General features: G+C 41.4%; 2 protein-coding genes across 4 annotated transcripts; both read left to right on the top strand.

Annotated features, from left to right (window-relative positions):
• Positions 1-397: 397 nt before the first annotated feature.
• Positions 398-4,050, top strand: LOC139658337 (guanine nucleotide-binding protein G(s) subunit alpha; the record flags this gene model as incomplete). Its single annotated transcript, XM_071536442.1, has 3 exons — positions 398-528; positions 1,993-2,060; positions 3,360-4,050. Coding segments are annotated over 3 exons (346 nt in total), but the record flags the coding sequence as incomplete, so codon positions are not given.
• Positions 4,051-9,518: 5,468 nt separating this feature from the next.
• On the top strand, positions 9,519-18,257 carry LOC139658329 (vesicle-associated membrane protein-associated protein B/C-like). 3 transcript variants are annotated; one of them, XM_071536430.1, is made up of 7 exons: positions 9,519-9,747; positions 11,250-11,402; positions 12,241-12,344; positions 12,924-13,004; positions 13,543-13,725; positions 14,895-14,897; positions 15,959-18,257. In XM_071536430.1, exons 1-7 carry the CDS (start codon positions 9,690-9,692, stop codon positions 16,130-16,132), a joined length of 756 nt encoding a protein of 251 aa, XP_071392531.1. In that variant the 5' UTR covers positions 9,519-9,689; the 3' UTR covers positions 16,133-18,257. The 3 variants fall into 3 exon arrangements, with proteins under 3 accessions (XP_071392531.1, XP_071392532.1, XP_071392530.1); XM_071536431.1 differs by lacking the exon at positions 14,895-14,897 and having other exon boundaries at positions 13,594-13,725; XM_071536429.1 differs by lacking the exon at positions 14,895-14,897.
• The last annotated feature ends 18 nt before the right edge of the window (positions 18,258-18,275 follow it).

The raw sequence follows: 18,275 nt of genomic DNA, 5'->3' as shown, positions 1-18,275 counted from the left end.
CACTCAAGCACAGTAAACATTAGAAGCAGAGATACTTGCTGGTGGAAAAAGTTAATTTCCAAAGGTTTGCCTACATGGAATTAAAAAAAACAAAAACTTTCTCAAGCAGTCTCAAGGTACAAAAACTAGAAAGCCATTTCATGATGTTAAAGGCTTTTTAATTGGCTTGTTTGAATTGGGGATCCATGTGACACATATTTGGTGATTTTTGTTTTGCTTTGTTTTCACCAGTGAGTATCTCCATTTCTCATGTCATTTATTGATAGAGCTGTCATCCTATTTGCATGCATTTCGTTCAGATACAGGCAGTTCTCTTGTTTTTCTTCACACTCAAACAGTTTGCGTGTTGAGTGCCGGGTGTTGAAGGCTGATTGACAGTTCTGTCCGTCCTCTCCAGGTGGCTGCGGACCATTTCTGTCATCCTGTTCCTCAATAAACAGGACCTGCTAGCGGAGAAGGTGCTGGCAGGGAAATCCAAAATCGAGGAATACTTTCCTGAATTTGCTCGCTACACCACACCTGACGACGGTGAGCGGCCTACTACAGCTACACCAGTATATCTCTCACCTAGTATACTGTTACTGTCATTTAATGGCTCATACACCCGAAGTTCATCATTCAGCACTTCCGAAATACAGTGGATCCAGTCTGTCATTGTGTTATCATTTTGTCAACCAAGGGATGTTACCTACTGTCCATAACTTGTTTTAAATTCGTACCAGGAAACGTTTTCTAAGAGTAGTTGTCATTTTTTTAAATTTTCAAATGGTGAATATCTCATTTGGGAACAAACTAGAGTTATTACAAACAATGTAATAGTTGTTTGTAAAGTAGGGTGACCAGACGTCCCAGATTGTCCAGGTCAGTCCCAGCTGGAAACTCGTCTCTCTGGAAAAACACCAAGATGTCCCAGTTTTCACCACCTGTCCCAAATATGTCCCAGTGTAAAGAATTCCCTCACTGTTACAGGAGTCCTGAGCTGCCTCCCATCCCATTTATATTAAGAAATACAACAATGTAACTATTTGTAGCATACATTTTTTTTTTTGTCTTAGGCCTGCATATCATATAGACAACTGTGAAAATCCATGAGCTTACATGCATGTTCTTGTGCACGAGCTCTTGAGTCTCAATTTGAGGTTTTAAAAATCTGTCCATCCTATCAGAAAACATTTGTTAGTGCATTTAGCCACAAGAGGTCACCGTAGATACAGAAGTATTGAAGTCCAAATCAAATGAAAAATGACCTTGTTAGCTAATTTCCTACATCATAACATACACTTTTACAATAAATGCCCCAAAAAAATTACATTTTTTTTGTTCTCATATTTTTACATCAAAATTAATTATTATTACTATTACTTCCTGGAAAGCGTAATATTTTTAGTGGTTACTTCATGGATACCAGTAGGTGTACATAAACATTTCAACCAATAATACCATCACAGATTTTTGACCAATCGCCCCTCCGATCATATATAACCTGCAACTGCACAAATTTCAAGTCTCCTTTTCCTAAACCACTATCGTTGCATCCCGGTGGCTGGAATTTATTCATTTTGAAGAATCTGAAATTTGTGACACTTCAATAGCGAATAGTGAATCACTTTCCATGTTTGTATTGGTCCGACCCGCCCATTTCTAAACAACCACCGACAGTTTCAACTGGAAATGAATTGAATTGCAGAAGTAAGATGCCATCCAAATGTCGTTTCCTTGTAACTTTAAGATTGTGTGTTGTGAGAAAGTCGGTCTCAATAGCCTCTCTCTCCTCCTGACTCCACCCCCTCTCCTCTTGACTCCTCCCCCTCTCTCTCCTCCTGACTCCTCCCCCTCTCTCTCCTCCTGACTCCTCCCCCTGTCTCTCCTCTTGACTCCTCCCCCTCTTGACCCCTCCCCCTCTCTCCTCCTGACTCCTCCCCCTCTCTCTCCTCCTGACTCCTCCCCCTCTCTCTCTCCTCCTGACTCCTCCCCCTCTCTCTCCTCCTGCAGCGACACCGGAGCCTGGAGAAGATCCACGTGTTACAAGGGCAAAGTACTTCATACGAGATGAATTCCTGGTAGGTGCAGACGCAACCTGTTTGCTTGTGTATGAATTATTTTTTGTAATGAGTTAAATTCGGCCTGAGTGTGTGTGTGTGTGTGTGTGTGTGTGTGTGTGTGTGTGTGTGTGTGTGTGGGCTTTAAAGAAATCTGTGAAATATCAACAAGAATTGGAGACACTCGTCGCTGCTTGAGAAAACGTCAACAGCCCATGAGCAACTCTGTTACTTTGAAATATTTATGGGGAGGGAAGGTGTCAACTTACAGTATCTGCTGGTTGCGTTCAAAGAAAAAAAAAAAAAAAAAACGCCATTCATTTTACCATAGAGGGATTTTTAATAATTGATTATAAATTAGTAACAGCTTGAACTTCAGTCATTTTGGGACACTGAGGCACATCAGTTATTTTTTTTGGCAAAGTTATAACAGTGTACAAGAGAAGTACAGCTGCAGCCTCACTTCTGCTCTGAATGATTGGAGCTATAGTGCTATAGTGTTTATAGCATTTTGCAGTGTCACAGGAAACAGGTGAAGAGGTGCAACTAACAAGTATCTTCATTATCGATTAATCTATCAAATTTGTTTTTTGGATTAATCGATGAATCGTTTAGTGTATAAAGTGTCAGAAATAGTGACAAATGTCCATCACAAGTTACCAGAGCCCAAAGTGATTCTTAAAATTACTTAGTCTGACCAGCAGGCCAAAAACCCCAAAGTAGTCATTATCTAATGATATGAAACAGAGAGAGCTTCACAAATGTTATATTATATATACATATACATATATATTGATCGACAAATCTTTTCCGCACTAGTACAAACCATGGAGTTCATTCTGATGGTCAGTTTTGAACGCAGACAACAGGGGGCGACATTAGGGCTGGGCGATAATTCAATATTATAGTTTATCGTCTTTCAGTGGAATCATATCGTGATGATATGAAGATATTTTAATATCGTGACACACATTTCTGCTGTCTGAATTGATGATGACAAGCAAATTTTACTTAAAAACTCTGATAAAATGAGGTATGGTAGGAATATTATTTGAAAATTTCAGTTTTGTTTGACATCACACCTAACATCACCACTCGGTTAAATGAGATGAACATTAATTTGATTATTTAACGTGATTTTGCATACATGAACCATATCGTGATATATATTGATATCTGGAAAAATCCTTATGATTATCATATTGATTTCAGCCATATCGCCCAGCCCTAGGAGACATGACGACTTTCTTTAATCACAAATGTCCTTGATCAATGACTTCATCCCCTTTTCCTCCATCATGTTGTCTCCTCCTCCTGCAGAGGATCAGCACAGCGAGCGGAGACGGGCGGCACTACTGTTACCCCCACTTCACCTGCGCCGTCGACACGGAAAACATCCGCCGCGTCTTCAACGACTGTCGAGACATCATCCAGCGGATGCACCTGCGGCAGTACGAGCTGTTGTGATGGGAGAGGAAGGGTGTGCGGCCAGAAACACACACAACAACAACAACAACAACAACAACAACAACAACGATGACGACAACGACAGCAACAACAAAACAAAAAAAACGATCGAACTTTGAACCCCGAGTCTCTGAACTCCCCTCTTCCGCAGCAATGTGAGCTCTTGTGAAGGAACCAGGGAGGGGAGGGGGGCCAAAACACACACACACACACACACACACACACACACACACACACACACACACACACACACACACACACACACATGAACAGACTCTGAACCCTGAACTCTGACCTTCCCCCCCCACCCCCACCCCCCTCCCTACCTGCAGCCTCCCTACCTGCAGTAGAAAGCTGTTTTGATGGACGTGTAAGACGGGGAGACGCATAAACGGACTCCACCTTTAGCCAAACTCCTCCTCCTCATCATCTGACTCCGCCCCTCCACCCACTGCTCGCTCCTTTCCTAAAATCCCCTAAAAAACCCCCCCCCACACACACCTTCACGTCCGACCCCTACTGACCTGTATTTTTTTGGGGTGAGGAAAGGAAAGGGAAAGGGTTCGATTTGAGCTGAGGTTCAGATTGTGAGACTCCCCCCCCCCCGCCCTCCCTCCTCCTCCTCTGTTCAGGCTGAGATGAAAATTTGAAAGAGCTTACTTAACTACTGCAGCGCAAACCTGGAAAATGGAGATTACTGTTGAAATAATGCATATAGAGAATAAACACATCATGCCACAGATCAGCTGAACTCCACTGTATTTAACACGAAAACAGAAACACACAAGCACTGTGCTCAGGACTTACATAAAGCGCGTTACACACACACACACACACACACACACACACACACACGCAAGCACCGATCCTTCCTCTCACAGCTGCCCTTCACTCACACACACAATCACACACACACACACACACACACACACACAGACAGACAGAAACATTCATGAAGTCAACCGCGGTATCTGCTTGCACACGGAAACGTATCACACACGCTTTTTTGCCGGACTTCGCTGGCTGGTGAGTCCTGAAACTTGCCGATCTGCCAGCAAGCGACCGGTTTGATCGATTGGCCCGTTTGCCGACTGAGTTTTTTTTTTTTGGGCGCGGGACTTCGAGATTTAACGGGACTGACAGCCAAAGCCCCCGAGGAGCAGCGGTGTTAAACCACATAGACTGACAAAAGGACCAGGGGCGTGTTGTGAACAGTCGGAGGGCTCAGGGGGGTTTCGGGGGCGGGGCGGGGCGGGGCGGGGGGGGGGCGGGGGGGGGGGAAAGGGGACAGGGCCACCAACACCGATGTGAATTTCTCTCTCCGGCGGAGTTTGGACTCGTTTGAGCGGGACGACGATGATCATCGCTCCCTCGGCTTCTCCGCAGGATTGTTTTTGCCGCCTGACTTTGCCTCGTTGGCGGCGCAGCGAAACACACGAGGAGGATACATAAATATATATATATATATATATATATATATATATATATATATACATATATATATATATACTGAGTTTAAACGAGAAAAAAAAACAAACGAAACAAAAAACGCCAACTTTTACTGAACTTCACAAACGGAGGGCAAAAAGCATCCTTCTACAGTACAGTACCATATAAGTTAAAGAGAACTGTCATCTTGTCATGATTGACCCTGTTTTACTGTCTCCACAGCTGTTTTCTGTCTGTGTAGACTTTTTGTGCCATCGTGCCCTGTGCGCTCTCTTTCTTTATCTTACTCTCTCTCTGTCTCGATCGTTCTCTCCCTTTTCCTTTCTCTCCTCTGCTGGTTTCTCTCGCTCTTGGTCCGGCTTGATTCATCCCCCCTCCCCCCTCCCCCCCTCTCTCTCTCCCTTCTTCTCCTCCTCCTCCTCTCTCTTCACCACCTCCTTCCTCCCTGCACTGTTCCCTTACTGGCGACGCTTTGTTTCTATAGAGGAAAAAAGAAAAAATAATAATAGTAATAATCCTGAAATTAAAAAAGGAAGAAGATGACATCAACCAATGGGACACTAATCTTTACTCATGTGGTCAGACACCTGCCTCCCCTTCACTCCTCCCTCCCTCCATCTCTCCTCTCCTCCTCCCTCCTCCCACCTCTGGCTCCTTTGTATGTCTGTCTTTACTTTACTGCTGAACTATTATTCTTGTACAGACTGTAAAATGTATTATTTTGTACAACTTTATTGAGAAAAAAAAAAACTTTTAGAAGATCCCTGTGCCTTGATCACGACTGTACGTGTGTAATGAGCTAAAGTGGGTGTCATACTGCGCTGTATAGCTTGGCCAATCCCCTCCTAACTCCCTGCCTCCCTCGCCACCTCCTCTCTCTCTTTCTCTCTCTTTCTCTGTCTCTCTCTTTCTTCTCATCTCTCCTCTTTCTCCTCGGGGACAGAGGACAACCATTCGTAGCTTTTTGAAGTTTTATTTCTGTCCCCTATCTCCACCCCCCCCCCCCCCCCCCCCATTCTCTCTTTATGATTTAAATGTCTATTTTTGGATCCATATACCCCAAAAAGATAAATATATGAAATGTATATGGGTTTAAAAAAAAAAAAAAAAAAAGTATTTTATTAGAATCAAATGAACCTTGACAAATTGTACACTTGATAGTGTGCGTATTGCTATAACTTAAATCCTTTCAACTGAAGTTGTGTTCAGGTTTCTTTTGTTTCATCCGTGACATCTGCAAAGGACATTTTGAAGGTTTAAGAGGAGATGAGAAGTGTTTATTTACATTTTTAATTTCCTTCAGCCTTTTTTTTTTTTTTTGCTTTAAAGTAAAGGTGATAAGAAATACCCAAATGCAAAACATTGCTTGTTTCTACACAAATCTTTTTCTTTTGCTAAAGAAAGACAAAATGGAAAAAAAAGAAAAAAAAAAAAAAATAATTTCCGTTTATTTTCTGATGAGGGGGGGGGTTCCTCCTTCCCAGCCTTGCACAACAGAGGCGGCCTGTACAGTATTAGCATCTCTTCACTTCAGTGCCCTAGTCTTCATTTACTGTGTACATCAAATATGGGTCTCTACTTTCTGAACAGGAGCTCTGAGAAATAAAGGTTTTTTTTGGTGCAGACAGCAACAGGTCCGTCATTACACACACACACACACACAAATACACACACACACACAGGCCATCCTATTTTGTCCTTTTTCCCCAAAGTGGCGGTTCTGCAACCTTATCCTTGACTTTACATCAACAGCAGGGAGTGTTGTTGTAAATTGGTGCTAGAGGAAGTGGAGTTTCCTGTTCGTTTTACTAGTCACTTCCTTTTGAGCCGCTTTTGGACAATCGTGAAGTTTGGAAAGTGAGTTTCTCAAAGGAAGGTCCCTGGTTTGAACCCCAGTTATGTGGAAATTCAGGTTCGGAGTTAAATGAGTGACTAACTCCCCTCCTGCAGTTGGCTCCGGTTCAGTCCCTCAGTGGTCAAGGTGTGAATATACAACCCTCTTCTATCCCAGATGTATAACTCCTGATATACAGGGATTCATAGCACAGGGAAGTTATATTCATGTCCCAAATTACCATCAACAGAATCAAAAATGAACTGACTTCTACCCTAAGGTTCCACATGCAGGTCAATCATTACAAACATGTTTCCCAGCCAAGCTTTGTTCAAACCCACACAACTTTATTTTAAATTCTAGTCAAGATCTCAAGGTCTCCAAACATACCAAACATGTCAGGCTGAATTACAGGGAAATGTGTGAAAAATGGTGCACAAAACACCTAGATTTTTTTACATTTGATTTAATGGTGCAGCCATAAAAAAACGCCGCCTTGCGTTTGAATATTTCACTCAATATAAGCAGCTACAGCTTCATTGAAGCGTTTGAACGAGCAGATACAGAATATGTGTGTGACATTGTTGTCCAGTTTGGAAAAAAATGTTTTTTCTAACTTTGAAGCTACATAAGAGGAAATTTAACGGGAAACTCAAGAGGTTAAAGGAATAGTTTGCCCCAAAATGACAATTCAGTTTTTATCTAGCCCCATGCCAATCGAAACTCCACTGAAGTTGGTAGGACACCAAACACAGAGCAAGTTTGCCCCCGTAGTTCCACCTCAGCCTTCTCCCAACTGAAGTTAGCAGGACACTCCTTTTTCAGCGCCAAAGAAAACTAAATAAAATCTCACAGCTCATGCAGTGTAGTCCAAGTGTTTTGTAGCCAAACGATTACACTGTATGTCCAAAAGTCCAATATTTACCTAATTTCATTACCCCATTTTATGTTTGTTTCTTTTTTTGGAGCTGTAACAAGACGGTCCTGTTAACTTCAATAGTTTGGGAGAAGGCTGAGATGGAAGTACAGTGACTAACTCTGTGTGTTTGGTTGTTTGGTGGTCCCACAAACTTCAGTGGAGTTTCAGCTGGAAAGGAGGTAAATGGATCTTAAGAGAATTTTCCATTTTAGGGCGAAATATTCCTTTAAGTCATTTCATTTCTGATTCTGCTGATGGCAATATGGCCTAACACTATAACTTCTAACAAATCTCTTTATATCAGGAGTTAGTGTAATGCATAATGTGAATGGTAAACTAAACAAACCACTCTATATTTATACACTAAACTGGTGCGGGGGGGTTGGCCAAAGGGATAAAATGAGGAAAGCATAATGGGATAAGGAACAAAATCATACTGGAACAAACACATACATGGCTCCAAGTTATTCATCTGCTCACTCATGTTAACGGGGGAATTTTTTTTCTGTATTTCCATGAGGAATTCAGTGTCTGAAAATGAGAAAAGACATTCAAAGAGTCATGCTGCTCAAAAAGAGAAAAGGGTAGCATCTCCCGATAATGAAAAGCAAATGTACAGATTCGTAACATTCCCACTTGGATTTTTTTCAAGGATATACAAAAATAAAAGGACAGCATGCAGAGCCACCTCTCAGTTGCATATGCTAGAAATCAGTGGTTCTTATCAACTGTATTAATCTCAATGATAAACTAATGTATTTCCACACTAACAGATACAAATGCATGAATTAAAGAGCAGTAGTGTTGGGTCTCCACTGTAATTCAGTACAAGGACTGTCGGTCTGAACTAAAACAAATAGCATGAAATAACTTCTCTAGTATTCAATATGAGATAATTGATTAGTATGACATTCTCATCTACAAGACATCCAGAAGAATTTTATTTTAATTATTAAAAACATCCATTACATGCTATTGATGTTTTCATGGTTATCTGCCTATCCTGCTCCCCTGGGTGAGAAACACACATAGGGAATAGTGGAGAATTGAACACAGGGAGAGGTGGTATTGCACGACTCAGGGATTTCTTGAATCAGCTTTTTTGAAATCTGTCTTTTTGTATGGGGGGGTCGAGATAAATTGACTCTTCAACTCCAACAGTGGAAGAACAGCGGTTTTGGGAAACAGTTGCTACTGACTCAGCCATTTCATGATTCATATGTGGTCTTGTTATTGTTGTATCTGGCATTTATGAGCAAGAGTTTCTGGTTGCTCAGTCGCAGATTTGCACTGAAATTTAAAAAAAAAACCTGAGGCTTCACTCTACTGCATTTCAGCTCAATGTCTGAAGAGTATCGACAGGAAGAAATTGACTCTTTGGGGTTTTGGGTGGATTCCAGATATAGAAGGTAAAGTACAGGATGCAGCAGCAGTTAGATTATCCAGTCTAACGCCATAGAGTCTAGTCAGGTCGAAACTTACACAGGGCAGCCACTGCAACCAGTCAATGGCAGAATGAATGCCTTGCTCAAGGGACCGTTGCCCTTTTCTGAATCCCTGTCAGAATATTTCAGCTGAGTGAAGTGGATGTGGTGAGTTCAAATCTGTTGATTGATTACAAAGTAACACTGTAAGGATCAGTATCACTCCCATACGTTAGATTTGTAGCCATGATGATGTGAAAGCTTCATTTTTTTTTTTTACAATCACGAGACCAGCTGACATCCCGCACGAGCCCCACCCCTCGCGTGACGTTGCACCGCTCCTTCCTTCCTTCCCTTCCCTCTGTTGCTAACGTTAGCATTAGCACGCTACCAGCTGTCGGTGGCAGTCCGAGTGGTGCATTTGTAATCATCCTCCTTCCCGTAGGAAACCGAGGACGGGCTGTTATCTCCGGGAGCCAGCGTCACTACCTTACGACAGCCGCGGTTTATTGCTGTCCTCGCAGTCACGACAGGAAGAAACCCCGAAGCTCTGGGACATGGCCAGACCAGAACAAGTCCTGGTGCTAGAGCCACAACACGAACTGAAATTCAGAGGTAAAGGCAGAGGGCAGGGCCTGCTGCCACTGTGGCTCCAGTCAGAGTAGGCAGAGAGCGGCTAGGTAACGTTAGCTACCAGTCAGAAATGTTACCGTATCGGTTTCTAGTTAACTCAATTAATGCTGCTTATTTTGTTAGTTGGTTCACTTTTGAAAATATGTGACAGTGACTGTGCTGTACAGTTGTGTGCGGCTTGTACAGCGATTCTTCTCCCGGTAGTGGCGATGACAGGTGAAACGACGCTGTGCGACGATGCTAACCAGCTAGCTAGGTAGCATTCAGCGAAATAGCTCGCTAGCTAGCAAAGCTACCTGTCATTGCACCGTCAAGCCAGGCCCGTCGTCCCATTTCTTTAATTCAGTCATTTGCTAACTATGCTCAGTCTTTTAATCCATGACTGTGATAGAATGTTAATTGTTGTGATTTGAAATACTCATAAACACATTTCATCTTTATACAATATCAACTGGCTGCTAAGAATGGACTCTTCTAGCATTTTCTACGATCAGGGGGCACTGCTTAGCCTCATCATGCACATTTCACAATATTATTAGCTAGCAAGCTATGTCATGATTGAGAGCTTTACCGTTATTCTCACTGTGCAACCTGAATTCTTTGTCAGCTTTTCTATATCCAGGCCTTAACGGTTATGGAATTAGTGGCTGAGTGGGTGGGTCAGGATTCAGGAATAAATATACATTTTGTTGTGTAATAATTGGTTCGGGTGTGATACTGCTGTAGACTCGGGTCAGGTGATGGTCTAAGGTGATGGGCTCAATAGTAGGCTGTGTATTGATTGATGCAGGCCTTGTATGCAAAGATGAGCCAAGCAGAGGTGCGTACACCCACTCAGTTACTGATGCTCAGGCTAGCAGCATGTCTCCAACTGATTAGAGCAGAGTGAGGCTGTTTCTCAAACACACTGGCTGTTGAAATAGGCTCAATATTTCTAATCTGCCTCATTAAAGATACTAGGGTAGCCTCACAGAAGGACAGTGTTTCAGCAAGGTGAGGGTGATCTGAACCATTGTCAAACCATTAGAATACATTAGCAGCTCAATGTCAGACACGCCTATCTATGAAGTTTACTACAACAGCCAGTCTATCCATATGTGTTTGGCTGAGGGCGGGGCATGAATAGTAATAATAAAAAAGCCTGCACACTATGCTGCCATTTCCACCATTTCAGTGTTTAATGTGTAATGTTTACAGCGGGCTCTGTTAACTCCCTCACAGACACACTCACACACCCCTACTCACACTTTCATACTTGCAGATTCATAATATGCATGTGCTTTGTCAAATTCTGTCAAATTCTGGTGAAAGCCTGAAGTGCTCACTCAGTTTGAGTTGTAACTTGGAAACAATGCCATGCACCAAACAAACAAACCAAGTAATTGCTTCCAAACTACCAAGCAAGTGTGGAAATTTACACACACACACACACACACACACCTCAGTCACTAACACTATTACATGCTTCTTTGTGTCCTCTTCAGGCCCGTTTACAGATGTCGTCACTGCCACTCTGAAGCTCAGCAACCCCACAGATAGAAATGTGTGTTTCAAAGTCAAGACAACCGCGCCTCGTAGATACTGCGTGCGCCCCAACAGTGGCATCATTGACGCTGGAACCTCCATCAACGTTTCTGGTTCGTAACCATTTTTGAATCCTCTTGCAACGTGGGTGAGGAGCCGGTTTCAAACCCACAGTGTTGTTAGCACATGGCAGACACCATGGCCATGGTCTGCTGAGCAACCAGGAAGCATTTTTGGTTTCTGGGCAACAAAGGAAGTCCTTAACATTATTTTCTTTCAATAGGATTATATTGCAATGAAATAATAAGATTCCAGTTATCGTGATACACAGTTCTGTTTTCTAAATTGAAGAGAAAACGCAAATACTAATTGAAATCTCACAAAATAAGATCTGAAACAAATTAGGGAGTTTAAGTTTGTTACACTATATATTAATGTGATAAACATCTATTTAACTTGTGATTTTGCATATGATATTGTTGTATATCCCTATTGGAATAATTTAACTTGATTATCATGGTGTTAATTTTGTCCGTATCGCCCAGCCGTATCACTGCAAGGTTGAGGTTTGCAAGGTCATGTCCCATTTTTGGCAGAAGCATACACGACTTGATGGGATGGCATGGGACCCGTGCTTTAAAAGACAAGTTCAGTCAACTTGAGTTGTGCTTTATTTCTCTTCTATTACGTTCTATTACGTTTGAATAGCAGTTGTCAAACTGCTATCAAACAAATTGACTTAACCTCAGGCATTTTACTCTGCAGTAAGTGAGTAAGTGATTATCCAGCAGCAAAATAAAATAAAAGTAATCAGTCCACGAGGAATAAACAGGTCAAGCATTACAGACCTGACGCTTTTCATTTGGTTGCATAACAGTTATTGAGAAATGCAGGAAGTTACTCTCACCATAATGTTCTGGCCTTCCCTTCTGTTATTGTTTTTGTCCACAGTTATGCTACAGCCTTTTGACTATGATCCCAATGAAAAGAGTAAACACAAATTCATGGTGCAGTCCCTGCTGGCTCCATACGACATGACTGACATGGAGGGCGTTGTGAGTATCTGAACATAACATTAAATCGTGGATTATCATCATATGAAAAACATACATTTTTCACTGATTATGTAACTTATGACTCCTTTATGTCTGAAACTACTTGACATTACTTTTTTGATGAAACGCATCTGTGACTTTCAGAAAACATCTATTGCTAGTTGAACCCTTTTGAATATTGTAATTTACAATATTTTGACTGTCTCCATCTATAGACTGTAAAATGCCCAAAATACATTGGCATCAATTCTATATAAGTCACCCAGTTTTTGTTTTTTTTCAATTTCTGAAAATGTTAACTTTTAGGAGATGGAAGCTTTCTGTAGGATACTGATGATATGCAAGCTTTTGAAGTATCCTGTATGTTATAACTTAGATTTACATTTTGAAGTATCCTGTATGTTATAACTTAGATTTACATTTTGAAGTATCCTGTATGTTATAACTTAGATTTACATGAAAGAAAGAAAGGATCTGATACTGTTGACAGCAGACTCACTGGATAAACGAGTTCTTACCAATTGCCTCTTTGTCCTTCTTTCTGTCTTTCTCTGCCCCTCCCTTTGTTCTTGTGTACAGTGGAAGGAGGCGAAGCCAGAAGAGCTGATGGATTCAAAGTTGAGATGCGCATTTGAGATGCCACTAGAAAATGACAAAACTGTAAGTACAAGCCCAACTCTTAGGCTACCGTTGTTGTTTTCTGTGCCACTTCAATCATCCAATCATACCAGAAAATCGTAATTTGCTCATTTTGAGATGAAAAGGGAAAAATTTCAGGCCGTGTGGATATACAGCAATGTGATCTTACAAAATCAGATCTTTACAATCACATCTCAGAAATCACATCCAAATGGCAAGTGTTACTGCAGAGTAAGATTTCACATTGCATGTTTCCTCACAGTCTCATTTTTTGCCCCTTTTGCTCAGTATTTTGTTTTCTTCATTTTACTAGCAGCACACAGATCATTTTGTTCATAGAAGCTTTACATACAAATTCACCACCAGCCCCTCAATAAATCTCCCACCCGTCTGCACCGCATTGCTATATCACCCACTACATGCTTTATTTTACTCTTTTATTCATTTATTATGATTTCTTTCTGTTTCTACTCTCATCCCACTCCCTGCCACGTCTCTGCACGTCTCTGCGTCTCCTCCTCCCCTCCTCCACCCCACCCCCCCAACTCTCTCTCCACAGCATGAGAGTGAAAGCAACAAAACTGTGTCTTCCTCTACCTCTCCTGTTAAGACTGAGCACTCCGCCCTGCCCAAGTCCGCCAGCGCCTCCCTGGATGATGGAGAGGTGAAGAAGATCATGGAGGAGTGCAAGCGGCTGCAGATGGAGGTGCAGAGGCTACGGGAAGAAAACAAACAGATCAGGGTGAGGAAAACGACCCCAAAAAAAATCTACCTTTTCTGCCATTCTGCCTGAATATTTTTAGTTTAATTCCCAAATGAGGTGTCAAATATTTGAAAAAAGTGACGTATTCTCTGACAAAACGATGGCCGTCTTGAGAATAAAACACACTATGGAACAAATTTAAATCAACAGCAATCTCAGGAATCTCGGCTACAAAGTAGTACCATTTTATTTGATTCAATCATCTGCATTTTTTAAATATTGAGCAGTGATTGGGCAGCATGTTTTCCAAAATGGATATATAGCATTGAAATTGGAATGTGACCCTTCAATTATTATGTCTGAGCTGAGGCCTTGGCTCTTGTGCTCCTTGCCAATGGCTGCCTGTTATGTTGATCTAATAATTGAAGCGTATTCTACTGTTGCACTCAATGTAAGTCACTCTGGATAAGAGAGTCGGCTAAGTGCATAAAATGTAAATGATCCCTCCATCGCTTCAGTTCAGTTTCCTTCTGTTTTTAATAAATGAGTCTGCATCCCACACAGTTCGCAGAGATTAGGTCGAAAATCCATTGGGATAATTTCGAACGAGGCCTTGTATTAAAAAGCACCGGCTACAGGAAGGGACCATACAGATCAGGTTAAGACTTGTGTCAGAAAGATTGCTTTTTTTGGGAGATATGTTGTCCCTTACATTGTTACAGCTACCTACTGATCATTTTTGTGCTAAACAACAAGCGACATTAAGCGACGTGCCTCTGGGAAAGATTAATTAACTCGTTGTAGCGGAGGAAACATCAGGTTATATGATGACTAGCTTTTCTCTGAGGTTTTCCACACTCAAACACTTAAACGCCTGTGTAGTCAAAAACACTCAAATCCAAACAAATCTAGATGCCTGGCAACATTCCTCAGAACTTAACTTAAAAAGTGCGTAAAATCTAATTTATCTTAAAATCAGCGTGTGACACTGGAGACAGCCTTCTGGTTGTGACCTCCAAGTTTATTTGGCACTGAAAACAAACTTCATTCACCAGTGCCAGGGGTGATGTTCCCTCTTTTGGGGATAAGTCCAACAGTCACTAAACATCTAAATGAACAGGATTTTCTGGCAGGTTAACTCTTGCATGTGCCTCAGTCTCTAATGCGCCTGCTGAGACACACAGATACAGGGAGAGGTTAATGAGGAGCAGGTGAACCTCGTCCCGCTGGTTCCTCCTGGCTCTCCTGCTGCATTCATGCGCACGTCGGTTGTACTTTTCTCCAAGTTGTGAAGTCGGACACGGGTCTGGTCTCTGTATTCACGTGCTTTTTGGTCGGAAATAAAAACCAACATGGAGGTGATGAAGCATCTGATTTATGTCTGGCTGCTCATTTCTTTAACAAAGAACATCTAGAGAACTGTGTGAGAATAAGAAGGAAAGGAGACACATTATTACATGATTCATCAAGTTTTAAGTAAGCAGTTATCTAGGAGGGAGGTACAGTATGTACCAAGAAAGTATTCTCTACTTTAGAAAATGCTCCATTTTGCCTAAAAGTCACCAGGCAGGTGCTTTCCATCCGCCTTTCGCATTGTTTTCCATGTAAAGAAGGTGGTCCTCAGCTCCTGATTCTGACTTTGGAAGTCAGAAATACAACCTGTGGTGCATTCAAGTGCATTTGGGGAATAATAACAAAATGGACCCTGTCACAACAGTAGTTTTTGGTGGCAGTTGTTTTACTTTAGAAGTCAAGTGGCACAGAAATACTTTATGTTGTAGTGCCACAGTGAAGAGGAGAAAATGTGCATCAGGCGTTATTTTCATTGTCCATTAATCTATCAATCATTTTTTCGAGTAGTCAATTTATATTGTCTATAAAATGTAAAAAAAATAATGACAAATGCTCATCACAAAACCAAAGTGATTCCTGAAATTGTTTACTTAGTCTGAACAGCAGCCAAAAAAACCCCAAGGTATTCATTTTATAATGATATGAAACGCAGAAAAGAAGCAAATCTTATCATTTGTGAAACATCAAATTATAATCTAATTCTGTCTATAATCTATAATTTTCTGTCGGATCAATTAATCGACCGTTAAGCGGTTACATGATGTGAAGAATAGTGGAAGAGGCCGATGCTCTGAAATCTGTGTGTGTGTGTGTGTGTGTGTGTGTGTGTGTTGTATGGGGGGGTTGACCAATGCCATGTTTAGGTTGTGTGACATCATCTCTGACTCCCCCCCCCCCCCCCCCCCTCTCTGTACGGCAGGAGGACGACGGGCTGCGGAAGAGAAAGGTGACATCACTGGCCGCTCCCCACTCCTCTTCCTCCTCCGGCATGGCGACCGCCACCATGAGAGATGAAGGCCTAAGCACCCGCGTCCTGGCGCTCGGCGTGCTCTTCTTCGTCATCGGAGTCATCATCGGCAAGCTAGCCCTGTAGAGACAGACGGACAGAGCATAGTGACGGACGGACGGACGGCATGCTAGGGAGGACAAACGACGACGATGGGGATGTCTTCTGGGTTTTTTTTTGTTGATTTTCTGTTCTCGGGTTTGTTTGTTTGTTTTTTTTTGTTGTTTTTTTTTAGCATTTAAGGCAATATCACGAAGGTTTGTCAGAGTAGAGGATGAAAATTATTTAATGTGTAAAAAAATAAAACGAAGGAAGGCGATTCAAGTTAACCCACGAGTGAGAAAGTTTTCGTCACAGGTCTTGCCTTTCTTTTTTTTTTTTTCTTTTTTTTTTTTTGTGTGGAAATAATCACCATCTCTGATCTGTTCTTTCCGTCCATCCTTCCTTCCTTCCTAAACCATCTTCCCCGACTTGCACAGATAACGATTTATGGTCTGTGGGAGTGGCTAATGCTGTGGTTGAACGTCTTCAAGTCTTTCATTGATTCCTTATCGACTCTTTAGTCTTCACATTACTTAATCGCATTGCATAACGAGGAGACGATCCAAAGTTCCTCTCCTAATAATCTCTCTTCCACTTGATTCTGATAATGCATAAGGAGAGGAGGGGAAATGCAAAGGGATCAGCGAAAGACTTTTTCAGATTCAAACTCTGTGTATTGTCTTCTAAACAGTATCTGGTTAAAAAAAAAAAGAAGAAAAAAAAAAGAAGTGAAGCCAGTAGAAGCCATGCATTTTTTTGTGTGTGTGTGTGTGTGTTTTTGTTCGTTTCGCCTCCTGCAGGAAGGCAGATGTGGCTGTGTGTGAATGTTTTAACGCGAGGAAACCACAAAAACGGTGAATCGGGGGCGGTTGAGTTTTAGCATGATGGAAGAGGGAGGGGTGGTTAAAATAATACAAATCCTGTCATCCAAACAGATTTCCTGTACACAGCAGAAAAAAAAAATGGGGGGTGTTAGTTGAAAATCCACTTAAAATATCGATGATTTCAGTCCCAGTCAGACCCAACCGACGAGCCAGTAGGTTGTTTATTTTTTATTTCAGTGAATCCATATTTTATTTTGCCCATTTGTAAAATTCAGATTCATCACATGGACTTTTAATTCATGCTGCACAGTGAAGTAGATATAATGAAAAAGCATACAAAGTTGTGTTCAAGGCATCAGATTTGCCCGCTTAACACTTCGATTTACAGACTGTTGATGATTTCTTCCTCAGGTTGAGAGAAAGAGAGAAAGAGAGAGAAAGAGAGAGAGAGTGGCATCAGAAAAAAAATACCTTATTTCCCCCCTTATCTTAAACCAGTGGACTTGTTATGCAAAACCAACTTGGACATTTACAATATATAACAGTATATAACGATAGTTTTGGCCGCCTCGTTCAATTCTGCCCATGGAGTATTGTAGTATTTCCGTCTTCTAGTGTATTACAGCAGTTGTTTGCTTTTTTTCTTATATTACCATGTAGCCACGATGCTTCTGTTGTTTGTAATATTCAGATGCACTATATTCAAGTGTCCACTCTGCGTTCTGCATGGAATGACCTGGATTTATTATTATTATTATTCTCTTCTCTCTTTTTTTTGTGTGTTGAAATTATATTATCCAAAAAAAAAAAAAATCAATTACTGTCATTTTTCAAAAGGGACCATCTCGAGTCTGGTTTATCGGTTTGTGTGTATGTGTTTTTGTTTCTTTTTCGTTCATCTTTTTTCTGTTGTTTCCTTTTTTTGGGGGCTTGGTGGTTGTTTGATAACCAAGACAGTATACTGTCTCGGCTATCAAGCGACCATCTAAGCACACTCAGTTGTAAAAACAAAATAAAAAAGAAACTGTATTTTCCGTTGCCTGAGGGAGATCGGGGAGTGGAGATGTGGGCGGCTGGGAGGAGGACTGACCTGTGAATACACACTACATTTAAAAAAAAAAAGAAAAACGCATCAGAGCTTCAGACCACACATGCAAGAGACACAGTCACACAATGATGTAACCACAAAGTAATTGGATACTGTTTTGTATGTACATAAAAATAAAAATGACTTAAAAAGATAACTGGCAAAATTATTAACAAAATGTAGTAAAGGAAGAAGATAATAAAAGCAACCATCATGGATCATGTAGCATCATAATGAATTAAAATACATAAACCCCCAACTGTCTGCTTTTGTGGAG

This window comes from Centroberyx affinis, unplaced genomic scaffold, assembly GCF_046629955.1.
Source record: "Centroberyx affinis isolate AG114_WGS23_722 - 3 ecotype Tasmania unplaced genomic scaffold, CSIRO-AGI_Caff_v1 ptg002871l_1, whole genome shotgun sequence".
Classification (NCBI taxonomy): domain Eukaryota; kingdom Metazoa; phylum Chordata; class Actinopteri; order Beryciformes; family Berycidae; genus Centroberyx; species Centroberyx affinis.
Note: the sequence above shows the minus strand (reverse complement) of the source record. Positions and strands in the feature narration are given on the sequence as shown.

Excerpts from the sequence above, each read along its gene's own strand:
- LOC139658329 (XM_071536430.1), top strand. The coding sequence starts at position 9,690 with ATGGCCAGACCAGAACAAGTCCTGGTGCTAGAGCCACAACACGAACTG. Across the intron at positions 11,403-12,240 it reads AACCTCCATCAACGTTTCTG|TTATGCTACAGCCTTTTGAC; the intron begins GTTCGTAACCAT and ends TTTTGTCCACAG. Across the intron at positions 12,345-12,923 it reads TGACTGACATGGAGGGCGTT|TGGAAGGAGGCGAAGCCAGA; the intron begins GTGAGTATCTGA and ends TCTTGTGTACAG.